This window comes from Haliotis rufescens, unplaced genomic scaffold (assembly GCF_023055435.1).
Source record: "Haliotis rufescens isolate VD_foot unplaced genomic scaffold, xgHalRufe1.0.p SCAF_5, whole genome shotgun sequence".
In the NCBI taxonomy this organism is placed as follows: domain Eukaryota; kingdom Metazoa; phylum Mollusca; class Gastropoda; order Lepetellida; family Haliotidae; genus Haliotis; species Haliotis rufescens.
The window spans coordinates 4953604-4968583 of NW_025964223.1; the positions used below are offsets into that span (position 1 = coordinate 4953604).

Here is a 14980-nt window from a genome sequence, read left to right on the forward strand (position 1 = left end):
GCTGAAGACCAATTCGAACCCGAAATCTTTACGGGACGAGAAACCAGTTGATGTCATGGGGGACGTGTTTGGTGTCATGAAATTCCACAATGTCCTCCACTACAAAATGACTAAGTTCTAACCCGGATCTTTACGGGTTCAAATCCCAAGGAAAACAGGAAACGACACCATACATATCCATGTACACATCTATAAATAAATAGGTCACCTCTACTTATATCCTTGCTCTGCAGCCGTCCTACAACCAGTCATATACACACTGTCGTCCCTGAACAATGCTTTTCCTCCTCTTCCTCGCATCACTAGTGGCGGGGGACTTCCCCTTCAGAAACACATCCCTACCCTGGGCGGACAGAGTCAACGATCTCGTGGGTCGCCTCACCCTGGACGAGATCAAACTACAAATATCCCGTGGGGGGTCGGGGCCCAAAGCTGGCCCTGCCCCTGCTGTACCACGACTGGGTATCACACCCTACTCCTGGAACACCGAGTGTCTCCGAGGGGACGCGGGGGCAGGGCACGCCACAGCCTTCCCCCAGGCCATAGGACTTGGAGCCTCATTCAGGTAAGACCACAGAAAATATTTGAAAACAATGACTCATGACTGTATGAGCACGCGTCATATCGATAAACAAGTTACATGTAGCATGCATATTCATCATGCATTAATAATACTGGCTTTAAATGTAGTCTTATGTGATAATGCAAACAAAATATATTCCATTAAATACGCATTCAGTTATGCACAGTATACAAAGTAGCACGTCTGATTACCTGAGTTCATATTTGTGTAATATGTTTAATCGACCGTGACCACGTATTTTCTTCTCTGTATGCGGATGTATGTTGAATTATATAGCTGCAACTGTTGTTAATGTAACACTCCGATAAGGGCGTTATGTTAGTCAAAGGAAATTCCAACCATTCCCAACTGCAGGATCTACACAATGACACGGAACTGCTAAATGTTAGCACTCATGACGACGCGCTGACACCACGCTCGCTGTTTGTTATTCATTTCGCTTTGACCTCAAATGGCATTTCTGTCTTAAGTGCATTCCTACTGCCGTGGCGGACCCTCGGGCAACTGGAGGCGTGATATTTAGCCGGGCTGACTGTTCAGGTGTTCAGGTGTTCAGGTGTTAACAATGATGTATTTTGTGTCGGCATTGTTTTTGTTACTCTGAATGCATTAAACATTGTCACACTAACAATCTAACGTAATTATTAGTATCAAGCGTAGCGGTTTACATAATGCTCCGTACTGAGGAAATATAGGATAATGCTCTAATTGTTCAGATATGCATCTTATCAGTTAATTGTAAGTATCAAGATATGAGTGAGTGAGTGAGTGAGTATGGTTTTACGCCGCTTTTAGCAATATTCCAGCAATATCACGGCGGGGGACACCAGAAATGGGCTTCACACAGTGTACCCATGTCGGGAATCGAACCCGGGTCTTCGGCGTGATAAGCGAACGCTTTAACCACTAGGCTACCCGACCGCCCCGTATCAAGATATGGACAATATGTATACTTCCAGAGTGCAGTGTTGACGGTCCTTATCATTCATAAGTTTTCAAGATTATCACACACTAGTTAATATCTCGCAAGACACCAGATACTGTTATGCGCGTGATATATTAAATCTAGTGTAGTTATTAAGTTAAGAGGTACCCTCCAAGGTGGGTGAGTGAGTTGTGTTTATCGCCGCTTTACCCTCCAAGGACATTGGTCAATGGGCCCTGTATGAATTAGTGAGTGAGTGAGTGAATGTTGTTCAAAGCCCATGTCAGCAATGTTGCAACGATATCACAAAGGAACGTGAAAGGTCGCGTCGACAAACTAGTGGTTGATAATATGAGCACATTGTACTATGTTCTACCCGCATTACCGTGGGGTATGTTATTTTGGGCACACGTGAAATATTGAGCATCCCCGAAACCCATGAATGTTAATGTGTTAAGGAAACTCTCGACCATATCGACCATATAGTACTGAACGCTTTATGTGGACGGTGTCCCTGTCATTCTACGACACCGCTAACTGATTACATCTAAACTATTTCTGTATTTTCACGTTATTAACAACGATCGGAGAACTTCCTCCGTTGTTTGCTGTAGGTATCTGTGGAACCACTCAGCATGCTGTAAATCCCTCAGAAGTCGACTAATGAGCTAATGGTGGTTAGAATTCAGTTGGCGCAATGGTTGTTACACTAGACGCAGAGACTATATTTAATTTTCATCTTCTCAGCCATACATAAAGAGAGTGATACTAGTATGATTTTGTGGTCAACTGACACGCAGTGAACCATTCCCCAATCAATTTAGACGCCTTGTACGACTAGCATCGCTTTCTTGGGACCAATTGTAACCAGGCTTTAGACATTATGAAAGAGACCCTTGTTCCCTTGGCGGTATAATAACAATCCTAACAAGTAACATGTTAGCGTACAGGAGATCTTGAGCTTTGAGTGAGTGAGTTAACAATTTACGTCACATAGGCATTATTTAAGCTATACTGCGACACGTCAGTTATGTACAATCGAAACATTGATATGTGCCCCGATGGGTCTCCGCACTTGATGGTCGAGTACGTGAAATATATATATAAACCTATCACTGATATGTCCCATTATACTGGAGGTACTCGAATTTCATGTAATGACCTCTTGCGGAGTTGGAGGTTTTACTTCTAAAAAGTAAGACCCAATAAGAGGTCTTACTTTCAAAAGTAAGACCCAGTAGCAGGTCTTACTTTTTCGGGGTCTTATCGGGTCTTACTGTTTAAAGTAAAACCTTGCCCTGATTTCGAAACAAACCAAGTTTTCAGTCAAAACCGGATTTACGACATTAGCAAATTTAGCCCACAAAAACGCTTCAGTGTGATAGTTTGTACAAAGTTACAGTATAGGTTGAAATCAGGCTTTAGCGTTGGAAACATGTAGAGAAATTTAGTCAGAAATAATTTTGAGTAAGAATTCTCAAGTTTGTTTTGAGAAATCGGAGCCCGTTTCAGATACCTGATTTTCTTAATCCTTCAAAAAAAACAACAACAACCAATTTTTCAACAATTCTTTATTTCATTTGAAATTAATAGTTAACGAATACTGCTTGTCTTTGCATTTTCCACAGTTAACAGAAACTTTTGATTCTGGTTCAGAAGTTTGAGCAGTTGGTTCAGAATCAACGTTTCTCTTTCTGTCAGGGACAACGCACAACAGGTCGGAAACTGATGCCTTTTGGTCATCTGAAGACCTCTTGTACACCCGAACGGCTTTACTGCGGTGACCTGAAATTCAATTAAATAAAGTATTAAACTGAAGAACCAAATTCAATCTATTACAACAGATTCCAATCCTCCAAAGTGAGAATGCATTTAAATAGTAGTTATACATACATGCTGCATAAATACATTCTCCAAACTGTACAGTTCAGTATTTAGAGTGGTAATATAGACAGTTTCTTCAGTGCTGTGAAGTAGAATGCATTAGTTTCCTTGCCTGCTGCCTTACTGCAGTAAAAGAAATAAACATCTCGGAATATTTTCGAATTTCCATCGACAGTTACAACATGACTTGATATACAACATAAGTACTAGGATAACATATGGCTGCATTCATTCCTTTTTTCGACTGACGCTGATTGGTACATATATATAAACCATTTTACAAACGATTCATTGTTTACCATTTTTCAAAAGAAATCTTACCAAAGAACCCTTTTTTTTTATAAAGGCAGACGTTACATCTCTCCAGGTTCCTTGAAACGAAACAAAAAGTCATCGTCACTCTCTGCTTCATCACTCTTTTCAACGGTTTTGGACTGGGTTATGAACAGTTCTCTGTCGCTGTCTGCCTCATCCATCGTGTCTCCGTCAAATGAATGTTCTAACAGGACACGTGATGCCGCGTAACGAAAATTCCGTGCAGCACGAGCGGCCGTGCGCGCTGTTTTAAAATTAGACCATGCTCCTCGATATACCAGCTGGGTACCACCCAGCGCGGTATAAACAATGCAGTGTTAGGACCGGCAGTATTTGGATAAAGGATACTGTTTTATTTGATCATTAAAATGTAATCTTTTCATTTGACGGTTCATATGTTAGATAAAGTACTCGTCCTCGGTCGGTCTTACTTTTACACTTCCTTCGCACTGAGGTCCTTACTTTTCCAGTCATGACCTCGGCCTCGTACTTTATCCTACACCTATATTTTTTATATAATATGCAGCTGTATCTTATACCAAGAATTGTTTCGTCCCTTCCTGCAGCACAGATCTGATATTCCGGGTAGCCCAGGCCACGGGTGTGGAGGTGAGGGCCAAGTTTAATGACTACATGAGGAAAGGACAATATGGCGACCACAAGGGTATCAGCTGTTTCAGTCCGGTCATCAACATCGTGAGAGACCCCAGGTGGGGCAGGAATCAGGTGAGATATTCCAGGTGGGGCAGGAATCAGGTGAGAGAACACGGTCTGCGGAAGGAATCGGGTGAGAGAACACGGGTGGGTCAGCAATCAGGTGAGACATTCCAAGTGGGGCAGGAATCAGGTAAGAGACCCAAGGTGGGGGAGGAATCAGGTGAGAGACCCCGGGTGGGGCAAGAATCAAGTGAGAGACCCCGGGTGGGGCAGGAATCAGGTGAGAGATCACGGGTGCGGAAGGAATCGGGTGAGAGAACACGGGTGGGGCATGAATCGGGTGAGAGAACACGGGTGGGGCAGGAATCGGGTGAGAGAACACGGGTGCGGAAGGAATCGGGTGAGAGAACACGGGTGGGACAGGAATCGGGTGAGAGAACGCGGGTGGGGCAGGAATCAGGTGAGAGAACAAGGGTGCGGAAGGAATCTGGTGAGATATTCCAGGTGGGGCAGGATTCAGGTGAGAGACCCCAGGTTGGCAGGAATCGACTAACGACCACGATCAGATGAGAAGTTCATGTCTAGTAGGAAGTACAGATGCTCGAAATGAATGTTGGAACAAGACTAGCGGTCCTTTGTGTTGAAGGAATACGATGAATATTCTTTGTGGAGGAGATCTTTCGGAAATATCAATACCATATTTGCCTCAAATATATCGACAAATCTCTTACATTGGTAGCACGCTAAGCTTTTGTCTCTGTCTTTAAAGCGCTGGGTGGTATAACGATCCCCAATGGAAGGATAAGGTACAACTGATTGTACTTTTTCAACAGGAAACATATGGAGAGGATCCATTCCTAACAGGAGTCTTTGCTGCTAATTTTGTAAAGGGTCTCCAGGGAAGTGATCCCCGCTACATCAGAGCCAACGCCGGCTGCAAACACTTCAATGTCCATGGTGGTCCCGAGAATATTCCGGTGTCACGTTTCTCTTTTGATGCAAAGGTAACGTAAAGATCAACTGCACGTCACAAAACACTGATAGTGTGTGAAAGTAGTTAAACACAGCAAATCAACAATAAAACACAGCAAATGAACAATAGTCAAACTATTTACCTGTACATAACTTATCCCGGATCATGCAAACCAGTCTCTGGAAATAGGTTCACACGTTCACAGAGTCACAGAGTTGGCCCACCGATCTCAGTTTTCGTCGTTTCATAGATAAGCACATGGTCCTAGGGACAAATTTGACACAAGTTACAAAGAAGGAATTTTAAGTACGGGATCATACTTGAAATATTTCATAGCACATTGACAACGGTTTCCCTTTGTTCAATGCAAACCTGGCATGCGTTCCTATTCCCATGTGTATGTTTCTTTCATCATAACGAACCAAGTGTTTTGTGCCGCGTATTAAGATAACGTTGGAGTCATAATTCCAAACTCATTGTTTTTGTTTTCTGTAAATTAACAATAAACAATACATGTTACCTTCCATTAGCATGTGTGCGTACATACGGATGTAAATGCATTGACGTACTTAAGGGTTTGCGTATTGTTTTCCAAAGGTGTCTGAGAGAGACTGGCGCACTACCTTTCTCCCAGCGTTCCGCTCCTGTGTCAAGGCCGGTACCTACAATGTCATGTGCAGCTTCAACAAGTTGGTACTCAAAAACAATACAGCTACCTGCTTGTTCTTACGAAACGGAGGCAAGGGTGTTCCACAAACCATTGGGCACACCAGGATCCTTGTGGGTTCGAATCCCGGTTCGCCCCGATTAGGTTTCTTTGTTTGTCAGCACCATACCCATGCCCGTGGGTTTTTACGAAAGTGGTAAACATATGAGACCTGAATCGCTTCGGGCTTTCCTCCCACATTAAGCTGACACGGCGTGATATAACTGGAATACTGTTCAAAGCGTTGCTAAAACTCAACTCACTCACTAGACTCACTGTTACGAATGGACGCTAATTAAATTAACTTTACGTTCATGTTACAATATTCTGTCCGGAAACGTCACCTTGTAGACTTGCATGTAATCTTCTTTCTCAGATTGATTTACTGAATACACCAAGAATAAATAGGTTGTTGTAAAGATACCACGAACAAAGCCAATAACTTGATAATTTGCGCCTTGAGCATTTTCTTTTCCATGTCTGGTATATGCTCTGATTAAAAATGGAAATTTACTTGTGACAATTATTTTCAAGAATCAACGGAGTTCCAGCATGTGTCAACAAGAAGCTACTGACGGATATTCTGAGAAACGAATGGGGATTCAAAGGCTACGTTATCAGCGACCAGGCCGCCATTGAGAACATCATCAGCGAACACCACTACATCAACAACAGCGTCGACACCGTCACAGCGTGTGTAAAGGCAGGATTGAACCTTGAACTTTCCACGAATCTTCATCAACCCGTCTACTTCTCAGTTGGTATACGATGTTTTTATGTCTTATATGCGATGTTTTTAAAATACATATTTTAGAAAACAAAAACGCCCAGTGCATATGGTGGAAGTTCTAGAATCTGTGTTGTGGGTCCTTATTTCAGAGAATGAAAGTGAATCTTTTGAAGTACTGTCAATTATATTAATTAAACAATAACTCCAGACATAAACATGTTATTGCTTTTTGTAACTTTGACAATTTAACTTATGTATAACTTATTATAACCAAGGCGATTTTTTAAAATTTCAAGGCGTGAACCTACCTCCATTATCCAAACTATCCTGCTCTACACTTGATAGGGATGATCTGATTCAGTCAGATCCATGTCCAAATAGATTCCTATTCTAGAGCCAACATCTCCAAACATCCAGTCGGTTTATCCCCCATCTGCACACTTATAATATCCCTATTAAATTTGGGGTAGTATAATTTATGATATCTCTTTTCTAAAAAATACACTTAGCCAATTTGCCAACATAGATTCGGTCCTCTCCATCTTAAGGTAACTAACTCTCGCGTGTTCTGGCGTGTTTGACCAGATGGCTATTTCTATCGTTATGTCAAGTTCCAGAATACATATCGTAATAGAATGGATACATAACATACCGAATAATCTAGGATGCACATGCAGAAAGTCATTGTATTTCAGTCGATGCTGTGAAACAAGGCAAACTTACCGAAGACGAGGTCAGGGCCAATGTAAAGACGTTGTTCAACGTCAGAATGAGGCTTGGAGAGTTCGACCCCCCGGAAATGAACCCATACTCCAAACTTAACCTGTCGGTACTTCAAAGCGAGGCTCATAGGAACCTGTCTGTAGAGGCAACGCTGAAATCATTTGTGTTGCTGAAAAATGACAATGTCCTTCCGTTAAAGGCATCGAACTACAAGAACGTGGCGGTAGGTGTAAATTGGCTTCAACTTGGAAAGGAGCATTCCATTGGCATTAGTGTGTTGAATCACACCAGAGGACATTTCTTATTTTGCCATTGGTAATGGAACGGCACTGTACGTACGATTAATAACAGAACTATGATCTTCAAAATAATCGTTTTGTAATTTATATTTAAAATGTGTCGGGGTTCCTCAAAATTGTATCAAGCGACCAAAATACAGATAACTATCGCGTTCTGCCTCACGTCTGCAATGATACGATAAATAACAAAATTACTTTTCCTTCAGATTGTGGGTCCAATGGCCAACAATACCATACAATTGTTTGGAAACTATGCTCCTGATATGAACCCCAACTATACCACCAACCCTCTCCAAGGCATAACCACCCTCTGGTCTGCTGTGCGGTACGGAGCTGGCTGTACAGACAATAAGTGTACTCAGTATAACTCCGAGGAAGTCCTGACAGCAGCGAAAGGCGCGGGTCTTATTTTTGTGTGTCTTGGCACAGGTGAGCTAATGCATGTTCTCGGTTTATGATCCCTTTTCTTGTAGTCTCTCTGGTAATGTAAGAAGACTCTATGTCGTAAACGTAGGATAATGACTAGGACAGCAAGGAAAGACACGAATGACAAAATAGTAGGGTTTAACATTTTAGACTATGACCATGATATGTATCAAATACTTCAGGTCAGGAATTAGAATCTGAGGGCAACGACAAGGCCAACCTGGACCTCCCTGGACAACAGCTGCAACTGCTGAAGGATGCTGTCACCGCCGGCCAGGGTAGGCAGGAGAAACCAGTTGTTTGTTTTTTGTTTAACGCCGTGCTCAGCAATTCCAGTTATATGAGGGCGGTCTGCAAATAATCTAGTCTGGACCAGACAGTCCAGTGAATGGCATCATGAGCATCGATCCACGCAAATGGGATACGATGACATGCATCAACCAAGTCAGTGAGCCTGACCACCCGATCCTGTTAGTCGCCTCTTACGACAAGCATTGGTTGCTGAAGACCAATTCTAACCAGGAATCTTCATAGGACGACAAACCAGTTGATGTCATGGGGGACTTGTCACGAAATTCCCCAAGATCCTCAACACTAAAATGATTAAGGTGGCTAAATATTATGATCAATAACGTTGCTTGGATCCCTCGGTTTCACAGTGAATGCTTGCGCATGTTTTAATACGATTTTTGTCTATTCTTTAAACTGTTTTTGTCCCGTCGAAAGTCCGGTTTCGATTCTACACTTGGGTACAATATGTGAAGCCCATTTCTGTCTCCCCAATACTGGTTTTAAAAGCGGCTTAAGACCAAAATAACGCACTCGCTCACTAATCTGAAACAGAGTTATTACTTTTGTGACACGTTAGGTTATAAGTTATGTTATAGTTATGTTATACTATCTATTCACTTCTTTCAGCAACTGGTGCGAAAGTCATCCTCCTTCTATTCAATGCGGGGCCCCTCAACATTACATGGGCTGTTGAGAGTCCCAATGTTCAGGTTATCATGGAACTATTTTTCCCATCGCAAGCAACTGGCGAGGCACTGCGTCGAGTACTTTTGGCGGATGGGCCGAACTCAGTTCCTGCCGGAAGGCTTCCAATCACGTGGCCAAAGTATATTAACACCGTACGAAAATCTTAGTATCTATCTATCTATATGGGTACAATGTGGGAAGCCTTCTGGTGGCACTGCCGACATATTCTTCAACAAATCCTCACAACTCAATTAAGATGGTTACTTTTGTCGTAAAGGGTATGTTCCTTCATGGTGTGAGGTCAACCGTTTTAGAATGTCAGTTCTGCAAAGTGGTTATGTATATTCTTACTTGGTTGCATTGGTTGGTTTGTTGTTTAAAGCCGCACTCAGCAATATTCCAGCTATATGACGGCGGTCTGTAAGTAATCGAGTCTGGACCAGACAATCGAGTAATTAATATCATGAGCATCGATCCACGTAATTTGAATCGACGACATGCATCAACCAAGTCAGCGAGTCTGACCACCCGATCCCGTTAGTCGCCTCTTAAACAAGCGTAGTCGCCTTTTACGGCAAGCATGGGTTGCTGAAGACCTATTCTACCCCGGATCTTCACGGGTCATGTGTTCATACTTACCAGTTCCTGTAAATCTATTGCTTTTTAAGGTTCCTGACATGACAGACTACTCAATGGCCGGACGCACATACCGGTACGCCAAGTATCAAGTTCTCTTCCCCTTCGGCTACGGTCTCTCCTACACCAAATTTGTGTATGACAGTATGAGGTATCTCAATCAGGTGAAAGCTGGGGACGACATCACTGGTTCAGTAACACTCAGCAATCGAGGATCGTTTGACGCTGACGAGGTATGTAACACTGAGTAAATACAACTATTTCACTGTGTCACATCACGGCCATTGTGAGACCAGAAACACCACTGTTTTAGATTGTACTGTATAAATACTCATAGAGATGTAGCCACGGAGTACTATGGTGCATCAGTATCATATAATGTACATAATATAAGACATAAGGAAGGCAGTCTTTAGTGTGCATCCTACCTCGATGTTTTCTTGCTCTTTGTTTGTTTGTATAGCTGAGCAAAATTCCAGCTATATGACGGCGGTCTGTAAATAATCGAGTCTAGACTAGACAATCCAGTGATTCCAATCATGAGCATCTATCCACGCAGTTTCGGATACGTTGACATGCATCAACAAAGTCAGGGAGCCCGACTACCCAATCCCGTTTGTCGCCTCTTACGACGAGCATAGTCACCTTTTACGGCAAGCACGGGTTACTGTAGACCTAGTCTTCCCCGGATCTTCACCGGTCTCTAACTCAATGTACGAAAGTTGACCATGATTTCCTTATTCCAGGTGATCCAGGTGTACATATCCTGGTCTAACCCCACGGTGACGGTTCCACATCTTCAGCTGGTGGCCTTCAACAGAGTGTTTGCACCACGGGGCGTGCAGACTCAGTGGAACTTCACCATCTCGGCAGAATCTCTGGCAGTGTGGACTGACCAGAAGGGATGGGTTGTTGAGCCAGGTAAACGCATACGTTCTGTTGTCCAAATGGTAGTCCTAATTATCGAAAAACCAATGAGTAGCGCTCACACACTAAAATGCAAATATACAATTGGAAAGCTGAACTGTATGTCCATAAAATCAGTTTAATCACCATTTCTCTGTAAATAGTCCCTCATAAAGACAATAACAATTCAATGAAAAGCCGAAGATGTCAGCATGAGGTAGATCATCATTGTTCTCAAGATGTTTTCCAGATGCAAACTGCATATAAATCTCAATGAAATGTGACGGATTTTATATTTCTGTTGTTGCACACTGAATGGTCGTAGCTCTGAAGCCTAACGAAAACCTTCATTGAACTTTATTCCAGATTATAAAGAAAACGTATTAATGTTTATGACACAGTATGTATTCATATGTTTCAGGCGTGGTAGTATTCTGGGTTGGTGGTCAGCAGCCCAACATCAAACCAGATGTCGGATCCAATGTCCTTTCTGGAAAGGTCGAGATCCTCGGACAAAAACGTCTTGGTCGTTATTAATCAACATTGACGAGGAAATTTGAGTTTGGAGTCGTTTCGTTAACAACTATAGATATCCAGTTATTTTACGCAAGTTAATGTCATAGTGTCCCCAAGCCATGATAATATTGGAGGATGTATTGGTTGGTATGTGGCAGAGACTGAATAGACATAAATATAAGCGAAGAAACCCTTTCTATAATCAGTAAGAAATATCTTCCATTGTACGGTTCCAACTATATCATGAACATAGTTTATGAATCACTCGCAAATAGTGATGAGACCAGGTGTTCGTGAAAAGGAAAGCGTATCCTGCCTAACCATTGGCACACATCACAAACGGATGCAAGGGCAAGTCCGCTGGCCAAGTCAAAATAGAGAATTGCATCGGACATAATCTCCGTCACTGATGCGTCAAATTTTAAGGAATGTGGACATTAAAGGACAACCAAAGATGAATACACTCAATATCCGTGTGTATAGTATTCACAATTCTCATCTTGCTATTCATCATCAAAACATTGTATTTTGTCTTTTACACCAATAAATATGTTCTGAATCATGTCTGTTTTTATATAAATGCTTAATTAAACACTGGCGATTTTCAGATTGTCAGATCTTCCTTTCCGAGTCAGAACCAGCATAAGGAGCATAATGAAACATGATTTTTGCAATTTGATGTCATGTCCACCCGTTGTGTGTGACTGGCATTACTAAATAAATACTTTTCTCCTCTACAATTACAATCAATGAGTGAGTTAGGTTTAGTGTCGATTTAAACAATATTTCAGTCACATCACACGCATGTCAGCTTAACGTGTTAGGGAAGTGATGCAGGTCGTAGGTTTTCACAACTGAAGTTTAAACCAGCGAGCACAGGTATGATGCTGGTAAATAAGTCATTATCAGTGCTGGGGTTCGAACCTACAATGCATACATCTAGGATCCCCGTACAGATAAACAAATACGACAACACCATTTATATGAAATCTCTTCCAAATTAAAGCAGAGTCGTTTGTTGTACGATTCCGACTACATCATGAGCACGACATTTTATGGCAAACCAATACAATTGGTATGTATCTTTTAGGAAATATCATTTTAGAATATATTGCCAAACTACAGGAACACACCTTGCATCATATTAGAAGGAAGAGACAGGTGCTCGTACCGGTGATATGTCAAATTACTCGAGGGGGCACGGGTGGCCCAGTCGTCTAAGGCGCCGCGATTCACTGTGCAGAGTTGCGTCCCTTGGGCACGCCATAAACATATGATTGTGGGTTCGAATCCCGGTTCGCCCCGATTATGTTTCTAGGTTTGTCAGCACCATACCCGTGCTCGTGGGTTTAACCGAAGTGGTAAACGTCTGAGACCTGCATCACTTGGGAGTTTCCTCCCACATTAAGCTGACACGCCGTGATATAACTGGAATAATGTTAAAAGCGGCGTTAAACCAAACTCACTCACTCACTCACTCAAATTACTCGAGAATAATATTGCTGGTGAGAATAAAGATCCTTTCGAAGCGCCCTAAAATCAAAAGATACGGTTGTAAACAAATTTGGTCAAAGCCTCATTGACGTATGTATTTCCTTAGATATCCACATTATGAATGGTCGTTGTGGTGAGGATAGAAACACTGGTGAAGATACATGTTTTAGTCACAATGGAACAAGCTTGAATGATTATTGTCTATCTACAAATCGTTTCTCTTGTCATGAATAAAAGAATGTTACAAAATGTGATTTAATCTTGATTCAGAAGGTAGACAGAACTGGACAAGTAATGTTAAACTCATTCTGTTTACTTCAGTTCTGGACTATGCTTGGGTTTACCAAGATGTTGAATGTATAGTTAGTTGTCGTAACCTTTTTCAAGCCAGAGTGATGTACCGCAAAGAATGGACGAATATATTATCATCTAGAGCTAGATATAAATATTATGCACTTTTTTAAAGATAAGCCTAGAAGCAAAGAAATATTTAATAAATTCCACCTTGTGCTACTGATTTTGCTCGTGCTAGTTTTGGATGTACGAAGCTTAATATACAGGGAGACACCACAACATTTCAAAATCTGAAAGATTATGTACATGACGTAGCGCGTCTTTTGGGTGACGTAGCTTGTCTTTTGGGTGTACTACTTAATTGGGGGAATTAGCGGTAGCAGCAGTCACGACTGGCTATCACCTTGAAGGACAGAGAAGGCTGTTGAGTTGGTGACGTTTATTGGTGGAAGCAGAGTGAAGTTTGCTACCACCGACCGCCGTATATATACAACTCAGGCCTTCATTACGTTACATAACTAATGATCACGACATCCCAGGTGGCAGCTGTTGATCGGCTGTAACTATGGGTGGGTGTGTCATTATTTACGGATTTATTCAAGTAGGTTGTTATATTGCCTAACTGACCCTTATATCACAGTCGGACTGACCATGTGTGCCGGCCCTGTGACGTGAAGTTAACTCACTAATCACTGGTTCTCAGAGAGAGTGTCCCTTTGTGTCGGCCTGGCTGGGCAGACTTGCATAATGAGCCACTGTCTCACAGCTGGAGTGACCGTGAGTTTAGCCGCATATGTGAAACATAAAATATCTTGTATGCGGCGGTCAATTCGCTATACTGAATTTACTTTAAGAATAGTTAGATTAGTTTACCGATATAGATTGATTGATATATATTTTCTAATAGGAATTTGGTGTTAGAAGAAAGCTATGACATACATATTGTTATCTGGACAATATCAAAGATATGTATCATTTCACCTTTATATGTCCATCCTTAAAATATATTCGAAAGCAATACACACAAAATAAATATGTCATTCGGGCGTCAGTTCAACAATCTATTCCCCTTATGGCAACCACAAAATATTAAGATTTAAAATCTGTTATGTTATATTTCAAATATGCCTTTAGTTCTAGAAATGAAACATGATTCTACTTGTAAAATTATCCTGAACTGTATTATATACACTTCATGTATTAAAAAATAAAATTTGAAAATAGGGAATTGCATCGAACATCATTTTTGTAATCGTGCGTCAAATTGAAAATGTCCTCCACATGTCTACCATGAAACGTTTTGGAAGTTTTACTGAGATCTTGAATGTTGTAATCTTGATCAATCTTGACGCGCTTTGTGATCTTGGAAGAAAGAGCATGCGCGATTCTACCTCAAAAGTTGTGAAAATGTAAACATCAAAGGCTAGAGCTGCACGAATATTGCTCGACAAAAGGGGAACGTTGACTATTGGAAAGTTGAAGTTATCCCTCTTAATCATACAGTGTCGAAGAGAGTGTTTTGTCACTCTGAGTCTTTATTCCAAGATCCAAATATGAGACAGATCAGGCGGTCTCACTGGTCTCCTATATTTCTAGTTCAGGTGGGTACATCAGTGAAGTGAAGTAAATTGGCTTTTTGATGGTTATTGAACGATCATCGATATACCTGAAGCTTATTACTTCTTGGCCAAATTACTTTCTTTTTACTTTGCCAATCCGAGTAGAAATTCATATGCATTAACAAAAAGATCAACAAGAAGGAGGGGGACAATTCATGCCAAGAGAGATGCCTACATTTTGCCTAAATGCTTACACGAACGCTCACAACTCGACTTTGGGCCAATCCGTGACCACCATGCATCCAAAACGTAAAACCTTTTTTTTATTATTGACGTGATTGTTAATGGGGAATGTCAGTCTTTTCATGAGCAATTA

The 14980-nt window shown here is 41.6% G+C and overlaps 1 protein-coding gene across 2 annotated transcripts; it reads left to right on the forward strand.

Moving 5' to 3' along the window:
• Positions 1–213: 213 nt before the first annotated feature.
• Positions 214–11819, forward strand: LOC124133571 (probable beta-D-xylosidase 2). Of its 2 annotated transcripts, none has more exons than XM_048384382.1 (12): positions 214–565; positions 4274–4433; positions 5198–5368; positions 5935–6026; positions 6578–6804; positions 7469–7719; positions 8002–8224; positions 8404–8500; positions 9144–9351; positions 9868–10068; positions 10582–10756; positions 11163–11819. In XM_048384382.1, the coding sequence occupies exons 1-12, from the start codon at positions 276–278 to the stop codon at positions 11276–11278; spliced, it is 2211 nt and encodes a 736-aa protein (XP_048240339.1). In that variant the 5' UTR covers positions 214–275; the 3' UTR covers positions 11279–11819. The 2 variants fall into 2 exon arrangements, with proteins under 2 accessions (XP_048240339.1, XP_046353970.2); XM_046498014.2 differs by having other exon boundaries at positions 215–565; positions 8404–8499; positions 9140–9351.
• Positions 11820–14980: the final 3161 nt, after the last annotated feature.

Bases quoted from the DNA above. Each gene is read 5' to 3' on its own strand.
- LOC124133571 (XM_046498014.2), top strand. From the start codon at position 276: ATGCTTTTCCTCCTCTTCCTCGCATCACTAGTGGCGGGGGACTTCCCC. The intron at 566-4,273 runs GTAAGACCACAG...CCCTTCCTGCAG, and splicing joins GGACTTGGAGCCTCATTCAG to CACAGATCTGATATTCCGGG. The intron at 4,434-5,197 runs GTGAGATATTCC...CTTTTTCAACAG, and splicing joins CCAGGTGGGGCAGGAATCAG to GAAACATATGGAGAGGATCC.